Below are 21,730 nucleotides of genomic sequence, written 5' to 3'. Positions count from 1 at the left end.
TGTAAAATGTGTAATAGTGAGTAACTAATGATAGCAAAGAGAGGAGGAGGAAACTCACTAGGTTTGTTTGTAGTCGAATTATTGGGCTGGCGAAGGATTTTTCTCCAATGTTTCGGACTTTTTGGTCTTCTTCAGGGAGTCGCATGAGGAGAATTTTGACGATATTTCACACCTCGTGACGCATTGTGAGTGAGGGGAGATAGATGTTAGGTAATTTAACCTAACCTCACCTCACTCAGACCGGTCTGATGGAATTTACCTGTGAATCACGTCCATTACAATTTACAAATAAATTATAGCTGCAAGGTAACTATGTATTTCGATTCAATTTTCTCCACCATGTGGGAACTCGACAACTTGAGCAAGAATAACTTCTATATTTCACGTACACATAATCATATATTTTAATTTATTTTTTTTATTTTTTTTATTTTTTTTAAGTTTATAAGTATTAATTTATTAACTTTCTAATAAATATATTTTAACAATCGAATTTTTAAAGAGAAAAACATACTGATAATTGTTCCAACATATTGAACTTATTTTTATTTACAAGCCATCACAACCCGTGCAAGAAACGATTTGCTCGATTTTTCGAATACTCTTAAACCTATCAGGACGGTATATAACATCTTATTAGGTACCTCATTTCTTCAACGACTCTTAAGAGACAAGCGATGACAAGCTTCCTATTTTCTATCAGAACTCCGCACACCCCAATCCCGATCAGCACACCACATATGGCAAACAGAGGCTTGATCAGTTCTACCGAGACGGGCGTCGACTCGTGAAATGTCACTGGCTCCTTTACATTCCCAAAAGCTTTTAGTACAGCTTCGCTATATTTTTCTTTATCAAATTTAACCTTAATTTTTCTCAATTGTACACCAGTCTCACTAACCTTTTTCCAAACCTGCCCCAAACCTGTTGCAGGAAATCGACTCCAATCTTTAACGAAGTACGGATAAATCAAGTTCTTAAACCCGAAGTCAAATTGTACAGGCTCAAATGGGGAGCCTTCCCTATTTACAACAACATTGCGGTTGCCTACTAATTTAGCAGTTTTCACAAAATAATCGATCTGGTTATGTAAAAGTACTATAGCGAACGTTGGATGAGATAGGGTTGAAGTTTCGCTAATAGTTCTTTTTACCATGGGTGACACAGAATCTCTGTATAATGGCATTACGTTATCTTTTAATTTTTTCAAGAATTTGATATATTGAGGTTTGTGTCCTTCAATCGAGAGTATTTCCGGAATAAGATAAGAAGCAAGATATGACTCGTATGTTTGAGTTTCATAGTGATAGAAATCATCCGCTCCTACAATAGTGACGTCCCAGTTGACAAGTTCCTGAAACCCGCGCGGAGTTGGAGGTGGGAAGAAAACCGTCAAACAGGAATAAATTGAGCCCTGATATAAATTAGCTGTGAGGACGAGATTCCCAAACAGCCAACAGATGATCAGAATGACTGTAATTTTCCCTATGCGATACGCCCTTCCGGTACAATCGCCCACCTGACCAAGTAAAATGGACGTTACTGTTATCAATTTTCCTGCCAGCGTGGATAACCAACCGGCGTGGCTTGATTCATGAATTGCTACCCAGCTCAAAAATCCGGCGACGGATAAAATACTGACCAATAGGCATATCCAGGTCTCTGCATCGAAAGGGGAGACAAAAGTAGCAACGCCGCTGGATGATGAGGCCGGATCGGTAACTGTCACAAAGTTGATCGACATAAAGTTAACTTGATAAACTGAGTCTCCAATCGATGCATTGGGCAAATCATAGTGTAGTTGACGACCAAAACTTATATTTGCATTGGCACCAGACTCATCCTCACCGTACTGTACTTGTGACAAGGTCAAATTATACTTTCCCGCAATTGAAGTTACTACGCAAAAATTTGTGGTGTATTGATTGCCAAATACCCAATGTCTAAAATCACAGGTGCCATTTCTCTTGTCAGCTTCTTCAGGATGATAGAATAGACTAAATCTATTCATATTTCTATTTTGTGCATCCCACACTTTCTGAATTCCGGGTAAAGATGCAACTTGAAGTGGCGAGAAGCTGATAGGATCACAAGTAAGACACGGAACAAGGAGGGGAGATCTGAGATCTTTGAACAAGACCAACTTTGCAGTGCCTATTAAATTAGGGGCTGCATTCAGCCATTCCAAATTAAGGTTGTGGTCAATGTTACCAAAGATGTAGTCTTGTCGAAACTTGATGCCTGCGAAGAACAAAAAATTTTTAAACTCCGAAAAATCATCTTCCGTCTCGTTTTGATTATCTAGCGGTATAAAAATGGCTTTAGGTCTTGTCGATTTTTCTGTGGAACCATACATAAACTTGTCAAAAATTATATTGCCCAGTGGGTAGTAAATACTACCGTGCGCGCTACAGAGGGCAAATTGCCGCATCGGGGTATAGGGATTCGCAACCAGGACTGAATGAAAATATGGGATACCAGCGGTTACGTTCGAACAATCATGCGAAAATACGAAAGTAAGATCGGCATCGAGAAACACATCGCCCCATATATTCAAACACTCCGTGAACTCTGAACATCCGGCGGATTCTGCCAACAGGAGGACCAACCAGCAGCGAGACAACATTTTGAATTTTCACGGAACGATGAGTTCAAGTTAAATTAAATTTGCGATACAGAATTAAAAATTAAGCCTTATCTGTTTTTAGCAAATTCTTGTACAAATTCTTGTAATTATGGATTATCTATTCGCTTGGGTGTCAAGAGCGGATATACATAAAACGATTTGTAGAATTTGTGAATTTATATACAACGATGTTTTTTTCAGTATGGTGGTCATACTATTATAATAGCTTCGCAGAAACGGACCAATTAATTTCGCGATTACTGCGAATCGATCAATTTTGTTTGTTATTAGTATGGCCCATTACATGGAATTATATATTTTAAATGCATGCATGTTATGTTACCATTATTCGGTAGTCGTTGTCACGTAGGCAGCTTCCGGTTCCTGAAGCTGCCTACGTGACAACGACAACATATGGTAGGCTAATTATCCCATTTCTGAATTGTTTTGCTTTGTAAGCTATGTTTCAGGTTTTTACTATTAATGAATTTCTCATTTTGTGTTTACGTATCTAATTACAACGTTTCTCAAAAGTAGCAAGACAAAATAAATTGGAATTTTGCTTCATATACTTTGGGGAAACTGGCATCCGGGTATCATGGTTATGCAAAGATTAATTAATTCCAGTTTCTTACATAGTTAAAATTTTTATTACAACTTTACCTAGATCTACTAAAATAGTTTTAAAATTCAAACGTTCATTCAGCCCAATAAATTTCTCCTGGCATTATTACGACAATATGTTTATTGGCATCCAAAAATCGAAAGAGAACACATGGTGATTAAACTTATAGATTCATCTAAGCTTAGATAATTAAATGTTAATTTTAACTGACCTGCAAAAATTCAGAAATTACCCGCAAAAAATTATCCAATATATTAGTTCCATCTCTGCTAAGCTCCTCCATTGCATCGGTGCGTGTAGTCGTGCCAATTCCCACTGCTGTCGAGATATCCCAGCGTGCTCCCGCTGTCGAACTGACCCCCGCAGATACCACACCTTTGAAATTTGCCCCCTCGTAGACGTCTGCTCCATACTGCTGTCGAGGCACATCCCTGTTGCCACGTAGCGGATGGAGTTGTTTGTCCTTGTGTTACCATTTTGTTGGATATTTCTGTCAGACATCACGATCACACGACCGATGCTGTCACTTTTGAAATATGATTATAGAAGTTATTTTTATTCCTACTGCAGTAATTTTGGCATGGAGATTTTACCCTCCGCTCATCACAAGTTCAAATTAAATTTTATGCACATTTTTATTTTAAAAAATATGGAATTGCATAACAACATTCCTGTAGTTGGAATACTAGGCCATGCTTCGTTAAGGATCTCAGGATATATAATCAAACCTCGCTTCCTGTTTATCAAAGTTGTAAATTTTACTTTAGAAATTCGACTTAATGTAAATATAATTAGGATAAAACAAAATATATAATTATCATACTTAGGGAAGTGATGTCATATTTACTACCCTTCCAACAGCTACAACATTTGCCTCGAATTCACTCGTTAATTTAGCAAAGTAGTTCAATAACTGGGTTATCTGGAGAGCAGAGGATAATGATAAGGCGATGACCGCCGGACTCAAATGGTCTTTTGAGATAACGACAAAAATGTAAGTTCCCAACACTATTATCGTCCCAAGTATGTCCAGTCTGGCTTTTATCCATCTAGTCAAAATTTAACAAGATAGATATATGTAACGTAAATTATTCCGAAGTATTTAAGCCTACAATGTCCCAGCCATGTATAGAAAATACGCTTTATTATTTTCTAATAAATATTTCTGAATTTCCTCCATTGTCTCTTTTTCGATTCCTAATGCTTTAATGGAACACAATCCTGACAATGTTTCCAGAACAGGACTATAAAGTGGGGTCCTTGTTAATGATTCATTCCTTCGTAAATTTGTTGAGGTGAGGACGTAAAACCTCTGCGTAGGTAAAAATGTGTATTAAAATGCCTAGTTAATAGAAAATATTTTTTTAGTCTAGTTAAGATTTGTACCTGCAGAAAATAATAAATTATTACAAGTGGAGCTATAAACAATAGAAATATCGGGTTTGCGTAACAAATCGTGAATATCGAGCTTAAAAGAAGAAAAAAGTTGAGAACGGTTCCTTGTAAATTTTGTGAATGGAAAATTTGACTCCAAACTATCTACATCTTTCGAAACCACATTTAACAGTGCTCCTGTGCCGATTTTATTTAGGTGGTCTAACTTTCCATTCACATTTTTTTGCAAAAATGTAAGTTCCTAGTCGCCCTTACTGAGAAATTGTACATAAACAAGCACCCAAGAAGTAATAAGGTTGCTGTAATAAAATTAATTTATTCTTTACCCATATCTTCAAATACAGTTTTTGTTATCAATACCTTTGGGTAATCCACTTCCTCCATAAATTGTCAAGTTATATGTTGCAGAGCTTATCTGGGTGCTATCATCTTGACCACTCCAAATAGATAACCACACATTGGAAAATGTAAATGTGGCTAAAATTTTATTACAATTTGTGATTAAAATTAACTAAAATTACGTATATGAAATTAATTATTACCGACAGAAAAAATGATAAGTGACAATCCAGTCATGATATGCCCTACCCCTCCTTCATGTAGGTACTGTGATTTCTTGATTGTGGGATCTGTAGTATTTTGTTCGGCTTTAGACAAACTATCGGAATGACGTAGATTGGCTGCATTATAACTTGGAGTCACTTCATCTGCATAATTTGGTGCATATCCTACTATAGTTCTACAGGGCCCGAAATATTTTATAACTCCGTTTTCTATTTCAATTACAATATCTGATTCTTTAATCAAATCAGCATTGTTCGTCACAATAATTCTAGTTGAATTCTTCAATAAGCCAACCGGACTTATTGAAGTAATAATTTTTTAGTAATTAGTAATTTTTTATAAATTTTATGTGCTGTGTTCCCATCCTGTGCAGTAAGTGGTTGGTCCATGACGTATATATCTGACGAACTATATGCCGCACGAGCGAGAGATATTCTCTGTCGTTGGCCCCCGGACAGGTTAGCCCCGTTATCAATTATCAGAGTGTCATCACGCATTGGCATACAAGATAAATCAGTGTCAAGTTCGCATGCACTTAACACGTCGAGATATAAATGTTTGTCCATTTGATTGTGGAGTAAAATATTTTCTTGTATTGTTGCCCTTTTGATCCAACTTGATTCTGATGCGTACGCTATTTTCCCCTGAAATGCAAGAATTAATTTGGCACTCATTGTTAATGAATGAATTAATTTAACTTCATACATTAACACAAATTCGACCCTTCGTAATTATCAAATTTCCCAAGATTGCTTGCAGGAAGGACGATTTGCCTGATCCAGAATCACCAACTAAAAAATAAACCTGCGAATTTATAAAAATTACAAATTGTTAAATTAATACCCACCTATTGTGACAAGAGAACCAGGTGGAATTGAAAAATGAAGGTTACTTAACACTGATTTCTTATTGTCCCAAGATAAATATACGTTTTCAAATCTTATGCTTGCCTGTACTGTAATGAAAATAAATCGTTAATTGTGTAACTCATAATTTTACCTTGTACCTATGTTTACTTACCATTTATAATTTTGTCGGACTTTATATAACTCTTGTGCAACTCAAAATCTACTAAATTGAGAAACTTATTTATTCTCCTAATGCTTATGGAAGTTTGGGAGACCAACATAGCAAGAGCTGGTACCCTATTAACAAAATACATTTTATAACATATTAATTAAAATAATAATTATTAAAACGAAAAACAGCAATAAAGTATTCTTACGTTTACAAAGGTACTGTAATAATGTTAATTATAGATAATGCTGCAAACATTGTTTCAGCACTAATTGACTCCTCATCCAGTCTGGATTTCACCACAAGTACAACGAGTACTACGATGACGGATGCGACCGTAAATGACGTCACCATGCAGCCTAATCTTTTTAAAGAGCTCCATACGGATTCCAATTCCAGTTTTCCAGTTTTCTTGCGATTTCTATTCTTTTCAGGAAAACATCGTTCCAGGCGTGAAGTTTAATCGTCTATAATTGCAATAAGTTGAAACCGTCATATGTGATATTGTAAAATTTGAAATTACAGAAAATTTTACTTTTAAATTTTTAATTGCTTCGGACACAAGATTTACTCTGAAATCCTTAGCTGTCATCTGATTAGTTTGCAAATCCTTCAGCTGTTTCATTAACAACGCGGTTAATAAAATCAAAATAAGGATTGCTGATAAAGCACCAAATGCAGAATATCCGAGTAGATTGTAGAGTAAATACGTTGCAACAATTGTTTGAAGAGGGGCGATCCAAATAGTGTGCAAGAGTGGAATTAAGTCACAAATCTTTTGTGAGTCAGCTCCCATTATATTTAATAAAGTGCTGGTTAAGTCTACAGTATTAATTGTTAATTTCTTGAAATAAATTAAAATTGTGGCGTTATTTCTTTCACTCATCTCAAACACCTACCGTAGATTCTAGAAAACGAATCCTTATAGATTTCTGAATTACTATAGAATGAAACATTGACCTACATTTTATTGATATTGCGGTAACGTTTTTCCAGTAAAGTAGTCCAAAAATATTCCTTGCCAGCAGAGCTGTTAATAAGGATGCGATATAGAAGTAGTCCTTCCAAGACATTTGCTCTTTTGTATCCGCAAAATGGCTCACCATTATTCTAATTGAAATAAATTTTATTTTTTCCTGTTAATTATTTGATTAATACTATAACAACCTTAACAGTTCTGGGGCAGCAAACGCTAAAATTTCCTGGCAAAGTCTCTGCCATCCTGATATTGCGAATTGTTTGCCGAACGAAATAAAAAATATATTGACAGCATTGCAAGATGGAGATATTCCGCTAGGATATTATCACAGGTATTTTAGTTCAGGAAATGGGTGTTAATTAATTTGCATACCCATCTGGACACGTATGAATTTTTGTGAAATCTCGTAAATGACCATTTGCATATGACTACGCTTCTTTTAAGTTAAATTGTTTCAAGTGGAGTGGGTAATGCCGGAATGATTTCCAAAATATTTTATCCATCCAAAAATTAAATATTGTTGGGTCTTGACTTAAATTTTCTTGTGTTTTCTTTTGGAACGACTAGTATAAAGCATTGATAAACCATTAAAAACTAAAACTTAAACTAAGACCTTGGAATAAAAATGAAATTTTAAAATTCTTACTTTCCAGAAGTAATGTAACCCTATTGAATGTTGTATAACATTCTTTCCCACAACTAGTGGAAAGATCATAAACCGTGCGAAATATGCTTGCCTAATAATTGTCTAAAAAGAATTACAAATGAGTGACCTTTGCACAATAAATTGAAGATTTACAAAATAACCTTTTCATTGTTCTGTACATCATTCCATTTCGATATAGCACTCCTGAATAAAATTCCTGCACCTAGAAGACAAAACAACCAAAAAAATGTCTCCGTCCAGCAAAATATAATACCTTTCCGATATAAAATCCCCATCAAACAAAATGCAAACATCTGTAGACATAATATCAAACTGGATTAAGAATTTCAAATTTTCAATAATACATTCCTATCTTACAAAACTCAAAATCCTGCCTGTTGTTGAAATGTATAATACTCGCATTTCCGAAATGGTTTTATCTGTATGAAATACTGATGATATCGATGTCACCAACAAAGCGACCATGATCCCGATTTGAACAAAATTTACAAAATTAAATGAAATCTGTTTTTTACTCCAATTTTGATATTGCCCATTTTTAAACATTGCGACAAGCAGAGAGATTAATATACAAATTAATGGAACCCATAAAATTACAGTTTCTTCAAAACAGAAAGTGAAGTAAGGAGAACTTGTGTTCCACGTTAATTGACTGTCCTGTAAATAAGTTGGTACGATTTACAAGTAAGTTGTAATTAGTTAAGTAAATTTTATGGTACCCAAAACGGTGACCTGCAGAAGTCATCCATTTTATCTACTGAAATATAGAGGCTTAATTAACAGACAAAAAATTGTTTGCACTTCAGAGAACCCTCAGGCTGGAGCCATAGGCGGCCACATACTGATTCTGAGATTAAATAAAATAAACTTATGTTCTCCAAATCGTGACGTCAATAGTTGTGTAGGTATCGCAATCCGATTTACTCAGCGTGGCGAACTAAATTAAAGTGTCACCCAATTGCTCAACTGTAATTATCTAAGTATTGATTCCAGGTAAAGTTGAAGTAGTCTTTGCCACGTTCCATTTGATGATTATGGTTTAATTTCCAGGAATTGTGGGACAAATTCCAACTTCAGCAATTCATTGAATTCTGAGTCTTAAGTGTCGCAACTCCCGAGTTTTGATGATGGTCTGACTAGTCATATATTGATAAGGATGGTTCACGTTCAAATTTTGGTTAAGTATATAAAAAATTATATACCTAACCAAGTTGTATTTATCTTATAAATAAGTACAAATTATATATTTGATCGTGTATTCTTTATTTTTTTTAAAGAATCTATGCGATATTGGTTGGCAAAAGGTGCTCAGATTTACATAATTTAGTTCTAGAATTACGATTAATTTAGGTAAGAATTTTCTTGGAAGGAGTTGCAATTTGCATTTATCAAACATAATGTCGTTAGTTGAAAGAGCAATGGAGATACTCGGCAGCAAACTAATATATGCGTCATGAAGAATATTTATTTTTGCTAGGCAGTATATAGCTTGTATGCGGGTTTTTTCAAAATTTGCGAGCCATACTTCTGGCGGACAGAAATCAAAATTTCAAAACCGTTGAGTTTGATATTTGATATGATGGAGAGACCTGATATTTTTGATTAAGAAAGTATAAAATTTCAAAAAATCCGAATAAAATTACATTTTTTGCCAAGAGATTATTGCAGAAAAATTAGACTGATCAGCCTTTCAAAGGGTTTAAGTGGGCGTAGGTGACACCCTGGCATAAACAGTTTCTTATCTTATCTTCATGGTATAAAATATCTGCACTCAGGATGAGGATTATAGAAAATAAAGCAAGATTGAAAGGAATATGTGCAAATTTAAGTTTGACATATCAAGGGAAGTGGAATGAATGCTCCCGATACTTAGCTAAATTTTGTCTAATTATCATTCCCATCATAAAAATACTTCTAGGAATTAATAACTGATTATTATACATTCAAATATTATCATATATTACAAGACTGCGATAATTGAATGGTAAATTTATTAATTCATTGACCTAACAAGTCACTGTGTAAGTCACTTGAAGTTGTCATTCACCGTCATAATTCTCCGAATCGGTAATCGAATGGCCTAGAATGAAAAGTGTTATCATCCACCATATAAATATACTTATGGAATTGTGTCATTACTGACCAATTTATGATCACTTGATCTTGATCATCAGCGTCATACTTCTCGGAACCAATATCTGATAAATTCCACACTAATTGTTTATTAAACGACACATGGTGAGGTGGTGTGAACAACTTTATTATTTGAAGTGTTTACCTTTTGATGGAAAAATAATTCTTAGAAATTCGGGTTTAATTTAAGTGAAAAATATTTTAAAGATAACGAAATTATACTGAAAAAATTAAATGATTGACAAGGGAATTAATTGCTTCCTTATCAATTGCTTGTTCAATGGTAATGGAACATGTTAAAAGTATGTATTAATTAATTATCTCGTAAGTCATCTGAATATATAAAAGCGCACTGAGTACTCAATAATTAAGTCATTCCAACTTAATAACTCTCCTCAATAGCATTACCTGCAAAAGACAGTTTCCGCGATGAAAAGTTTTCTGGTCTTGGTGGTTTTATTTTTAACTTGTACATCCTCAACTTGTGTTGAAGCAAGCATTGACCCATTTGTAAGTTATACTTAAATAAATTACAACATTTTCTGCCGTTATTACCATATTATCATATCGCTATTAAATATTATGTCAAAATATAAAAGCCTTGGAATTAATTAATAATTCCAATTAAATTGGGTAAATTGGGCCAATTTTTATTGTGTACCAATACTTTTGGTAACAATGCAGATGTTTCAGCGGCTATGCTCAGATTTTAATCGAACTAATTTTAATTTGTTCGTCACCAAAAAAAGCGGACCCGTATTTTTGCTTTTGAAAACTCGGATTTTCAAATCACTGCAACTTTTTGATTTTTAGCGCGAATTAAAAAAAATCAAAATCATGAACGCTTAGAATTACTTCCTCTTCAATATAAAAATATAATTTTTAAAATTTTAGAAAATTCACGTTATTAGACATTTCTTGATATTTGTAATATTCAAATTTCGGAAAAATTTGAATTTTCAAAATTTTTTGAAGTTGAATTTTTATGTTGAATAGGAAGTAATTCTAAGCATACATGTTTTTGATTTTTTGAATTAGCGCCAAAATTCAAAAAGTTGTGCCGATTTGAAAATCCGAGTTTTTGGTTGGAAAAATATTTGAAAATCCCGCCACGCACTTACAAAAAAGCAAAAATACGGTTTTATTTGGTGACAAACAAATCTAATTGGTCTTATTAAAATATTAGCGTAGCCGCTGACACCTTTGCATTGTAAGAGAAAATACCAACGTCCCAGATACCAGCGTAATTTCCTTAATTTCGCTAAGTTGTAGAAATTCCAGGTATTTATCATCCCAAGCAAATGCTACTCTAATTCTTCGTTTTGCAAGAAATAAATATGCTTTAAAATTATATTAAAATTTCAATATTATTTAATGTAAATTCCATATAACTTTAGAAATTTCGAAAACGTCATTTTTAAATTTAGAAACTCATATTAATAAACATTTTTTACTACGTTTGCCATAAAAAAATTTTTTACACATAGCAAAGGATTTAGTTATGCATTTTTTATGAATTAAAAACATCCAAAATATCTAATACGAATTTTTATTCCGAAAAATTTTACCATACAAGCAGTATTTATGGTCCAATGGTAAATTTTTCAACTTTTACGTTGTTGAAAATAAATTTGGTGACCCATAGATACCCAAAACACATTTTAATTTACGATAGCTGGATTAGTAGATATAAATTAATTTATGTCGGACATTTTGAAAATTTTTGGAGTTAATTATCCGACCATAGATATTTTGACTTATTACAATTGATTATTAAAATTACTTTTGTTATTATAGTACACCAAAACCAACTTCTTCGGACTGGAGCATCAGACTTCCCCAATTGGTAAGTATTTTTTTGAATGCAATGCACCTAAACTACACATGCTGTCATTCTATTTATTTTTCTGCCGTCAATCCGTTTTCCATTCATTGTTTAATAGAATTTTTTTTTGTATTATGTAGTCAATAACTAGGGTATGCATAGGTTCCGTCATCTAAACCGAATGCTGAACCTTGTCATGTCGAATCAAACATATCGTACTGAATTCAGTAAATGAATACGTAGGAAGATCTTAACATTATGTGTTTGTTCTACAACAGAAATAATGATATACTAGTTTGCAGAAACAAATAAGGCGTTCGAACATTAAATATTTCTTTTTAATAAGACATGCTGGTTAATAGGGACGGATAGGGTAGAGTACACTATAAACGTAGTTTTTAAAAGGTTTAACGTCATTACCCATATACAAATGACAACAAAAAGTATCCTGCGTCCATATGGACGCAAAATCGTCCATGTGGATGCGTGTACTCTGGGACAATCTGCACCCTCCATTCCCACTACTTAATGGTATGAAGATCACGAAAAAAAATCGTTTTCACGTTTCAACTGTAGCTAAAAATCCCAAGTTATATATAGTTTCATATTTGTTTACATTTTTGCGAACCCAGATAGTTGTTACAGTATGAAGGTCAATTTTTTGGATTTTATTTGTGCCTCAGAAAATTTCAGATTTTCAAAAATTTGAGATAGGTACTAAGTGTTATTGCAAAACTATCTGGCATCAGAAAGAAGTCTACAAAAATTAAGAGAATCCGTACAAAATCGGACTTTTGGGAGAAAATGTGCGAAAACAAATTACAGATTTTGGGTTGGGTGTGGCCGTCGAAAATGGGCGCTATGTAAAATACAATTTATAAAAGTGCAATAATCTTAAATTTGCCTCCCCGCTCGCATAGTTTTTGCTAAATGATAACTTCTTTGGTGATTTCTGCATCATCTGAAACTTATAACTAGAATTTTTTGTCAAATATTGAAATAATCGTATAGAAATTATTGGTGAACTATGCTCCTCGTAACGCAGAGTTAATTGATTCCACCGTGTTAAGTTTGATTTTATACTTTTCATTGCATCAAATAGGTTTTTGGATTTTTCGGGTCTTGTTTATTTCTAGCTTTTTTTGGAAAATTATAATTATTCACCAATATTAACCAAAGCTCATATATGAACTCAATTGAGAACATGTAGGCAATAAAGCATAATAACATTATTTAAATATATGTATGTTCAACTTTTAAGCCTTCGGATATTTGAAATTTAACCGAATGTAGAACTATGTAATTTCTCATCCAATTGTAATAATCCTATGCTCAAAAGATGCGTATGTTGTGCAAACAATAATTTCAATGTACGAACTGTCAAAACCTAGTAGTAAAACTCCCGTAAAATTGTTTCGAAGTAACCTTTTTTGAAAACAACTTTTCTCTTATATGGAGTTAGAATGGGTGAATATTCTGTATTGGCATTGCAGCTCCTGAAAAATGAATAAAATGCCTTAAATTCCGGGCACAATTGTTTTTCAAACTTTGTCAGCTTGCTTAAACATTAGAAATTTAAAATGTTAATTTGTGGTACTTTTACTAGTATAAGTGATTTTAAGTGTGCAAAGCTCGTTGGCTTCCTATCATGTATGCACTACGATGAATCGCTCATACGCAGTGACTGTTTGTTCTCATAATGCCAAATACATATATTACAAAGAAATGTTTTAACATTTCCAGGAACTCTTTGCGATATAGAAAATTGCACTCTATTAATGGAAGATGTGCTGAGATTTATCAAGCTTGGAGATGAAGAAATTGAGCTCAGTGATTCTCGGGATGTAACAATCGTGGTAGGACTCTCCGGCACTGGCAAAAGCACGACCGTACAATTTTTTGCCAACGAGACAAACCCTTTACAATCAACTTGCGACCGGTCCGAAAGATGTAACGTAACAGATCTTAATGGAGATATTGGGAACAGTATTGTATCCAAAACATTACTACCCAACCTGGTGGTAGACAATACAACTGACGACTCAATTACTGTTTTCTATGACATGCCAGGATTCGACGACAACCGGAATGCTAGCGTGGAAATTGCTAACTCATTCTTCATAAAGAAAGTTATAGAACATTCTACAAGACTCAGAATTGTTGTACTAACAAAGGAGTCACACATGTCCATTAATGAGAAAAAGAACTTTCCAGATTTAATGATGAACCTTGCAAAACTTATTAAGAATCCTAGGAAGTTTAATGGTGGTATTACATTACTTGTTAACATGGCCGACTTTGGTAGATCAGACAGTGGGTTACTTTACGGATACGGGCAATTCCTACATAGCTTTTACAACGATATAGACGAAGTAATAACTCCTGAGTACCAAGATGCCGTTAGATTGATCGTCGAGGGTTTAATGACATTGGATGACGAAGAATATCCTATCAATGTATCGATGATGAGAGTTCCGATAAGCAATGGCACACTGAACGACATGCCCGTATTTATTAAGGATCGCATTTACATGAAAAATATTATTTATAATCAAACTAGCCTCATTGAGAAGTCAGACGATGATTTTGGATATGGTTTATCCGAAAAGGCTGAACGATTTCTGGTGGAAGCTCGTGTAGCATTCGTTGAACTGGTCAAGGAAGAGTTTGATTCTCTAGCAGATGAAGTAACAAGGGACTTAAAATCTAAATGCTTGCAACTCTTCAATGGCAGTGGCGATCAAGGAACATTGGAAGGTTTGCTGATAAATTTAAAGGTCGCGTCATACGATTATCTGAATATTTCCAGTCCACCAACCACTTACATGACTGAGATCTTGGGGACGGTTGCCACTTTCGCTCCCGATCTTGTTGAAGAAACACATTCAAAATTAATTGCGACAGTCACATTTCTTGACTACGTACATATAACAGTTCCAGGAACTAGCTTTCAGCAACATCAGTGGATTCAGAAAGTTGTATTGATTCATCAGAACCTATTGGAATACATCCGTTTGGAATTGGTGCCCTTAATTGAAACAAATGTTAGAAACGTAATTTCGGATTTTGCTTCTGCCGCGAAACCTGTGCTTGAAGAATTACTAAATCAAACACTGCCCTACCAGAATTTCCAATCATTTAATACTAGCATAAATGTTCTAAAGTCCACCACTTATCCTTCTTGCTCAAATGGAGGCCAGACTACGGCATGCTTAACTGCGATCAAATCAAGCTTCAGTCAGATTGCCCCAGATCATTCCTCAATCCACGTCGAGACTGTCCAAACAATTATCAACTTCATTGCGTTTTGTTTAAATGCAGCTCAAGCTCAGATCAGTTTTTTTATCGATGTATCTTACCTTGAACGATTATATCCAAATTTACAGACAGATGCAATGTTAAAGTTACCTATTGCAACTCGTAATATTACAAATGAACTCAAATCATTTTCTGATAGCGTTGTTATCAATTTTATCTCAACTTTCCAAACACTGTCGCAATCAAACGATGGTGTGAATATACCCAGTTTCAACGCATCTCTAATGGCAGTGAAATCTGCAAACTATAGCGGTTGTGCGGGAGCTCAACCTATGAATTGTTCAGCAATTATCAAGTCAAAAATAATTAAAATTCATGCTACACTTGCATCAAATACAGCAATAAGAGTTAATCACACAGCGTGGTTTATTGCGTTCTGCAAGTCGCAACTGGAGGTGGATGGACAAGTCAACCCAATGGACTGGACTACGGATTTGCAAAGTTTAGAGCAATCGCTTGTGAACAACTTGCGAAACGGACAAACTCCCAATTCTATCTTCAACAAAATATATGGTTTGCTGGGGGGAATAACTGGAAATTTGAAATTGGAAATGTTGGATTATTTAAATTCAATTGTAGATGAATCAGAGAGAATCGAAAAACAAAATTATTTTACATCTAAGGCTACTCAGGTAGTGGAGGATATTCGAAATATTCAAAACGTTGAGGTAAATCTGACTGGAGCAATACGTGGAATCCTGCCCTTGTACGATGAATACTTAGACAGCGACGGGCCTTACACACTGGATACGACAGTAGTTGGTCTACTAGAAATCCTGGACAGTTTTGGATGGAAAGAGAAATCATGGGTATCACCATTCCTGCAATCTATCAAGGAGCCAATGCAAGATGAATTTCTGTTCTACAGATACTTATCAGCAGTTAGTATTGATTTAACTAAACGAGTCGTACAGGTAGACCAAAATGGATTCCATGAGTGGTGGCAAAGTGCGGGTGGAAATGTTGTTGGATTTTATGATAAGACTGTCCCACTAAGTGGGAGCATGACTTCACCATTCATTATGACACGGCCAGATTTCATAAAACTTACTCAATCCACCGCACAGAGCGCAATTCTTAGAAGCATATTACAATTCGCATTGCAGGCGAAACCATGTCCAAGTATTGTATCCGGGAAGATGGTATTCAAGAATAATTTCGTCACTATTGGTGAAGTCAAGAACTGTATCCTTCAACAAAGTAGAGTCTCCACTGTTGCAATTATCACAACACACACATTATATTTCGACCAAGATTTTAGGGGTGCGGATTTTAATCCTACCAATAACATTCAGCTATTCATATTGTCAACAAATTGGGATGCTACAAGCCAAATAAATATAAATTTATCAGGACTAAATGGTATAGATGGAGTTGGAACAGGCGATAGTGGTACTCCGGGCAATATGGGAGGAAATTATCAGGCAATGTTTAGCAAGAAGAATGGGGGAGGTAGTTACACTTTTGAGACGAATGGTGGAAATGGGGGTCATGGGGTAACCGGTGCTACTGGAATTCGCGGAAGAATTGGAAGTGTAAAACCCTTTGACTCTTCGCCAACTGCAAACGACTGTGCTGCATGGAGCGGTGGGAAGGTACAAGTGAGGGTTTATCCAAATACGTGTAATACTTGCCAAACTGACGACAGCGATGAATGTACATGCAAAGCTGGTAATAACGGTGTGGATATTACAATCGACGGAACAACAGGTTCTTCTGGGAGTACTGGAGGAGATGGCGGCAACTCAGGTCTGTACATATATATTTGTTATCATAGTTTGATTATTATTATTATTTATAATGTCACACAGGGCGTGGGGGAGCTGCTGGTTCAGGAATTACAATAGATCTAGCAAGAAATAGCATAATAAACATCACAGGAACGGCTGGGGTAAACGGCATACCAGGGAATGGGGGAGCAGGTGGTGCAGGTGGACAAGATGGAGAGAGCATTAAGGTTAACCTAGATGACTGTCCATGTGTTAAAGAGGAGACTGGTGCAATTGAATTTAATGCCACGGTAAGAAATGCTGCGAAAAGAACCGGAATCATGCCGGACCAATTTAAAGCTGCACTAATCGTCCATCAAGATCATGCATTTTATGGCCAACTAATGAAAGAAACCATCACCCTTTTGGAACAGCACTCTGGGATGGCACGATAAAGGATTCATATCAATTTTGTGAATAATTTTCCGCGATTGGCTAGCTTTTCGTCAATTATTATTCTCTAATAAAAATAATACATTCCCGTAAGAATATGAACTATCTTTCTGATTTCATAACCCTCAGCTACATATATCGACGAATAAATGTGTATCCTAATATATATATTATATGCTAACAGTCCATTAAATTAGTGCATTTTAATTTATCTAAGTATCTGCATTTATTCTACATTTAGTTCCAGGTTACCAACACCTGAATTCGAACTATATTCTATTTTTATTATCATTGCAAATAATTTATTGTAAAGCATGGCAGCGAAATTACTCTAAGTACACAATTATTTTTTTTTGAAAAATTTTGTCCGTAAAGAAAAATGCTGAAATATATTCGAGTATTTTCTAAATTAAGGATAAATGCATGAATTTTTATTTTCACCCTGCATCCAAGATTAACATGGAGCCCACCGAGATTTAGAATTATATTCAAAAAGACAGGTGTACAAAAGGTGGATTATATACTTGTATCTAGGCAACGGCAAATTTGAAAAACCTAGTGTGCAGAGTCTAAATAGATATTCCCAGCCAGGGTTATTATATCGACCAGTCCTATTATTTTGCATCAGATTACTGTTAAATGTTACATTTTTCATATATGTGAAAAATTTCATAATTTATAATTCCTTGAGCCTGTAAATTGTAAATATTGGAGGTACTTCATTCAAATTTTTAACCACATTTGTATTAAGCCAAATAAAATTTTAATTAAATTACAATAACATAAATGAATGGAAGAAACAGTGAATACTAATAATTGAAATTGCTGGAATATTCAACGGGTCATCGACCATTAACCACGAATCTGCAACCATGATGAGTCCACTAAAAAGCCTGCCCCTCGAGCTTCGTTCGACTACTTACATACAATACAGATTTTTGTAATGTAATACTCTCAAGGAATGACCCTGCACTACTTTTCGAGTTAGACGTCGCCACTATATGCATTCAATGCAGGACCCAATACCAGTCAACCAATACACAAGAATTAACGTTTAAAAATCACTAGTGGAAAAGATATGACGACTTTTGTGACGAGAAATAACGCATTCTTTCAATGCTAAAGTAAGGGACCTTTCACTTTTTTCTCTCGCTCTGGTTCGCTATTCAACGAGTACACGTTGAGAATTAAACTTATACATAGATTCATTTAACCTGAAAAAAATAAATGTTAATTTTAAATGACTTACAAAAATATAGAAATTAACCACAAAGAACTATCCAATCTATTAATCCCATCTCTTATAACCTTCCCCATTGGATTAGTGTCCATCCGTACCATCTGTCCATCTGTCCATACATGTCCATCCGTACAGCCGTCTAGACATCCAGGCGTGCCCACTTTTGAACTTACCCCCGCTATTACTCCACCTTTGAAATTTGTCCACACTGCACTACCCCGTGTAGACTTCCGTCCTCATATTGCTGTCGAGGTTCATCACTTTCCACGTTTCCACGTTTCGGATGTCGGTGTCCTTGTCATCCCATTGTTGGAAATATACGCCGTTGCCAGACATCACGATCACACGACGGAAGCTGTCCCTGGCGAGGCAGAATCCAGTCGCAGAGTAAAGATGAAGCAGCCTATGTTGATGATTGTTTTTTATAGGCCAGGCGGGAATAGTTGAAGGCAAGGAAGTCAGTGGAACTAGTTACTTTAAAAATGCAGTAAAATGAGGGTCTAGCGATTTTGCAATACCGTTGATTGGCTCTATGTTAAAATTATAACGGCATTGACCATACGTAAACACAATAAGACGTATATAAATAATTGTTTCGTAGAATTCTATACCGATAGAATGTTGCGTCTTTGTATTAACTTAATGAATGTGATATATATATGTAAAGAATGATTAGCTTAATTGTATTTTTAGACATATTTTGGGTTTATTTCGGTTACTTTTTGTCCACAATTAATATTACTTATTATTTTTTCATCATAAGAAGATTCTAACGAATCATGGTGCATTAATTCCAAATGTCACTTCATGTAAGAAATTGAATATTGATATCATTAATTCTCATCAATATTGTCAATATTATCATTGTAACCGGAAGGCAATAAATTTGAATTTCCTGGAAATTCACTCTGCGAATGATGCTACCAACGATCTGAGAATATTATAGAGACCCTGGATAGTAATCAATCTAGCCAACTATCTATAACTATAAGGGAAGCCGCAATATTATTTATTAGTGTATCAATTGTCGATTTTTGCACATAGAAGTGAACAGGATGAGACAAAAAAATTTAGCCGTAAGAGAACCGAACCGAAAATGTGTTGTATGGCAACAAATGAAGAAAAATGAGGTACAAATTTTATAAAGTTTAATAAACTTACAAAATATTTTTGCTACCGATATATCGAAAATTTATAACAGTTGTTAGAATTTTAGAAATATTATTGTACAAGAAAGATATTACAGATTTATAGGTTTTTTATTTTGTATTCCTTTTCTATCATCTTGAAACAACCCTGGTTTTATAAGTTGGTCGTAAACCCGCCTTAGGTACTATATTGGCCCCCCACCTCCACCTCCATTTCCCGGTTCGCTGATGCTGCCACAACAATTCACTCCTTTCACGTCGTCCATGACATGATCACATCGATCACAAGTTTGCATCTCATCCGCCCAAACAAGATTTGATGGACATTCCAGCGTCTGACTGACCCGGTGGTCGGACCCGGCTGGATGATAAATATAATTGTTAGAACACTCACCATTCTTCTCATAGTAGCAAGGCGGAAAACAGGCAGCATCCGAGTTGTAGCGGTTTTGAATCTCCGCGGCGAGGTTGTCCCATTCGTCGCAACTTCCCCCAGTGATGTTGGCATTCCAGTCGGGATTCCAGAAGAGTCCGAATCCACATTCTAACGCCTCCCATCTCCTCGTGGCCTTGTTACAAATGTTGGTAGGACGTACAGTTGAGCCCCTCTAGGCGACAGTTTTCGGGATCACATGTCCCCGCTGGGGCTCGAGTTGTTGCATCGTTGGCCTCGCAGACCGTGTAGCTGTGATAATGGTCGACGAAATAGGACCATTGACGACGTTGTTTTCCTGCCGCGTAGGGTACACCGTTACAGGATCCTCCATCTGTTAGTGTGCCATCAATATCGTTTCCTCCAGGGTAGTATGGCTCGCTCCACCCGTTACTCCAACGGATGCGATAGTAGGAAATGGTCATTCCGAGGACGAGTTGATCAGTATCGGTGGCCAGGCCGAGTTTCCAGAGGCAGTTGCCGGTCGCTGTCTCATTGACGGTGACACACCTATCGGACATTGATTGTGCTAGGATGGCAGGCTTAGTTTGGGCAAGTGCTAGAGAAGAATGAAAAAGTTTTTTAAATTTATTTATCTTTGAAAATATAGGTAGTTTTTAAATATAATAATTTGGACCATCAACATACCTATACCGAGGGCGACCACCCAACGGAAAAAAATATGGGAAATTGTCATGGCAGAATATCTAAGGTAGAAACTGCGAATTGATCTTCGGAATGAATTCACCAATCCCCGAGATGGTATTTATACGCGATCGGCTAATTTTTATTGGACATTGGAAATCAGACTAATAAAAACCGGAGAATATAAATTGGTTATAGGTACCGCCTTTCGAAATTAATTACTTGACATTGTGATTCCGCTTAGAAATCCTTTGTGTCCCGCCACAAATTGGCGGTTGCGGCAAAAAAATTACAAACAAAGAGTCGGAAAGAATACAGAATTTTTGGTTATGAAATTTGAGCAAGTAATTTAGATATGTTAATTATTTTGAAGCCCCGCCGATACACATGATGTAACTTATATTTAGGGAATACTTTGTTCGTTGAACTATTTAGGGCCTGGATTATGAATTTATCAATTTTGCTGTTTGCGGCATTGTTTGAGTGTTTTGGAATTTACGAGGGGGAGTTAGGATTAACCTAATTTTTCTATGAATTTTTGCAAATCGTTGATTTATGTATCTTGGGTATAAATATGACATTCCATACATACTCCATGGTATAATGTTTATATCATAATTATGAATTATTGTAACACTGTAATAAATCATTTACTATGTGCCGAGCTGTGTTTCCATTTATTCCTTGTTGCCGGAAAGTTGCCGGCATTGGTGTAAGCATAGCACTCGCGCATTTCAGTCATAAAAACTTCCTTTATATTTAGAAAAAAACTACAAACTATGATCAGTTACATCCATACGAAACAAGGAGTTCATGCCGAAATATATCCGCCATTTTCGCTTAAAATTTTTAATCAGGTAAAGAGAATAAATAAATACATACATACACTAAGGGTAAAAAATGAATAGATTTTAGGCATTAATATCTTCGTTATAAGAGTACTTGGAAGAGAT

General features: G+C 35.3%; 1 protein-coding gene across 1 annotated transcript; it reads right to left on the bottom strand.

The window, feature by feature from the left end:
• Positions 1-19,786: 19,786 nt before the first annotated feature.
• Positions 19,787-21,345, bottom strand: LOC110860261. The gene is made up of 2 exons (XM_022109316.2): positions 20,781-21,345; positions 19,787-20,691 (listed from the first exon to the last, which is right to left on the bottom strand). The coding sequence occupies exons 1-2, from the start codon at positions 20,827-20,829 to the stop codon at positions 20,273-20,275; spliced, it is 468 nt and encodes a 155-aa protein (XP_021965008.1). The 5' UTR covers positions 20,830-21,345; the 3' UTR covers positions 19,787-20,272.
• Between the last annotated feature and the right edge of the window lie 385 nt (positions 21,346-21,730).

Source organism: Folsomia candida, unplaced genomic scaffold (assembly GCF_002217175.1).
Source record: "Folsomia candida strain VU population unplaced genomic scaffold, ASM221717v1 Fcan01_Sc030, whole genome shotgun sequence".
Classification (NCBI taxonomy): Eukaryota; Metazoa; Arthropoda; class Collembola; order Entomobryomorpha; family Isotomidae; genus Folsomia; species Folsomia candida.
This window is presented reverse-complemented; position numbering and strand designations above follow the sequence as displayed.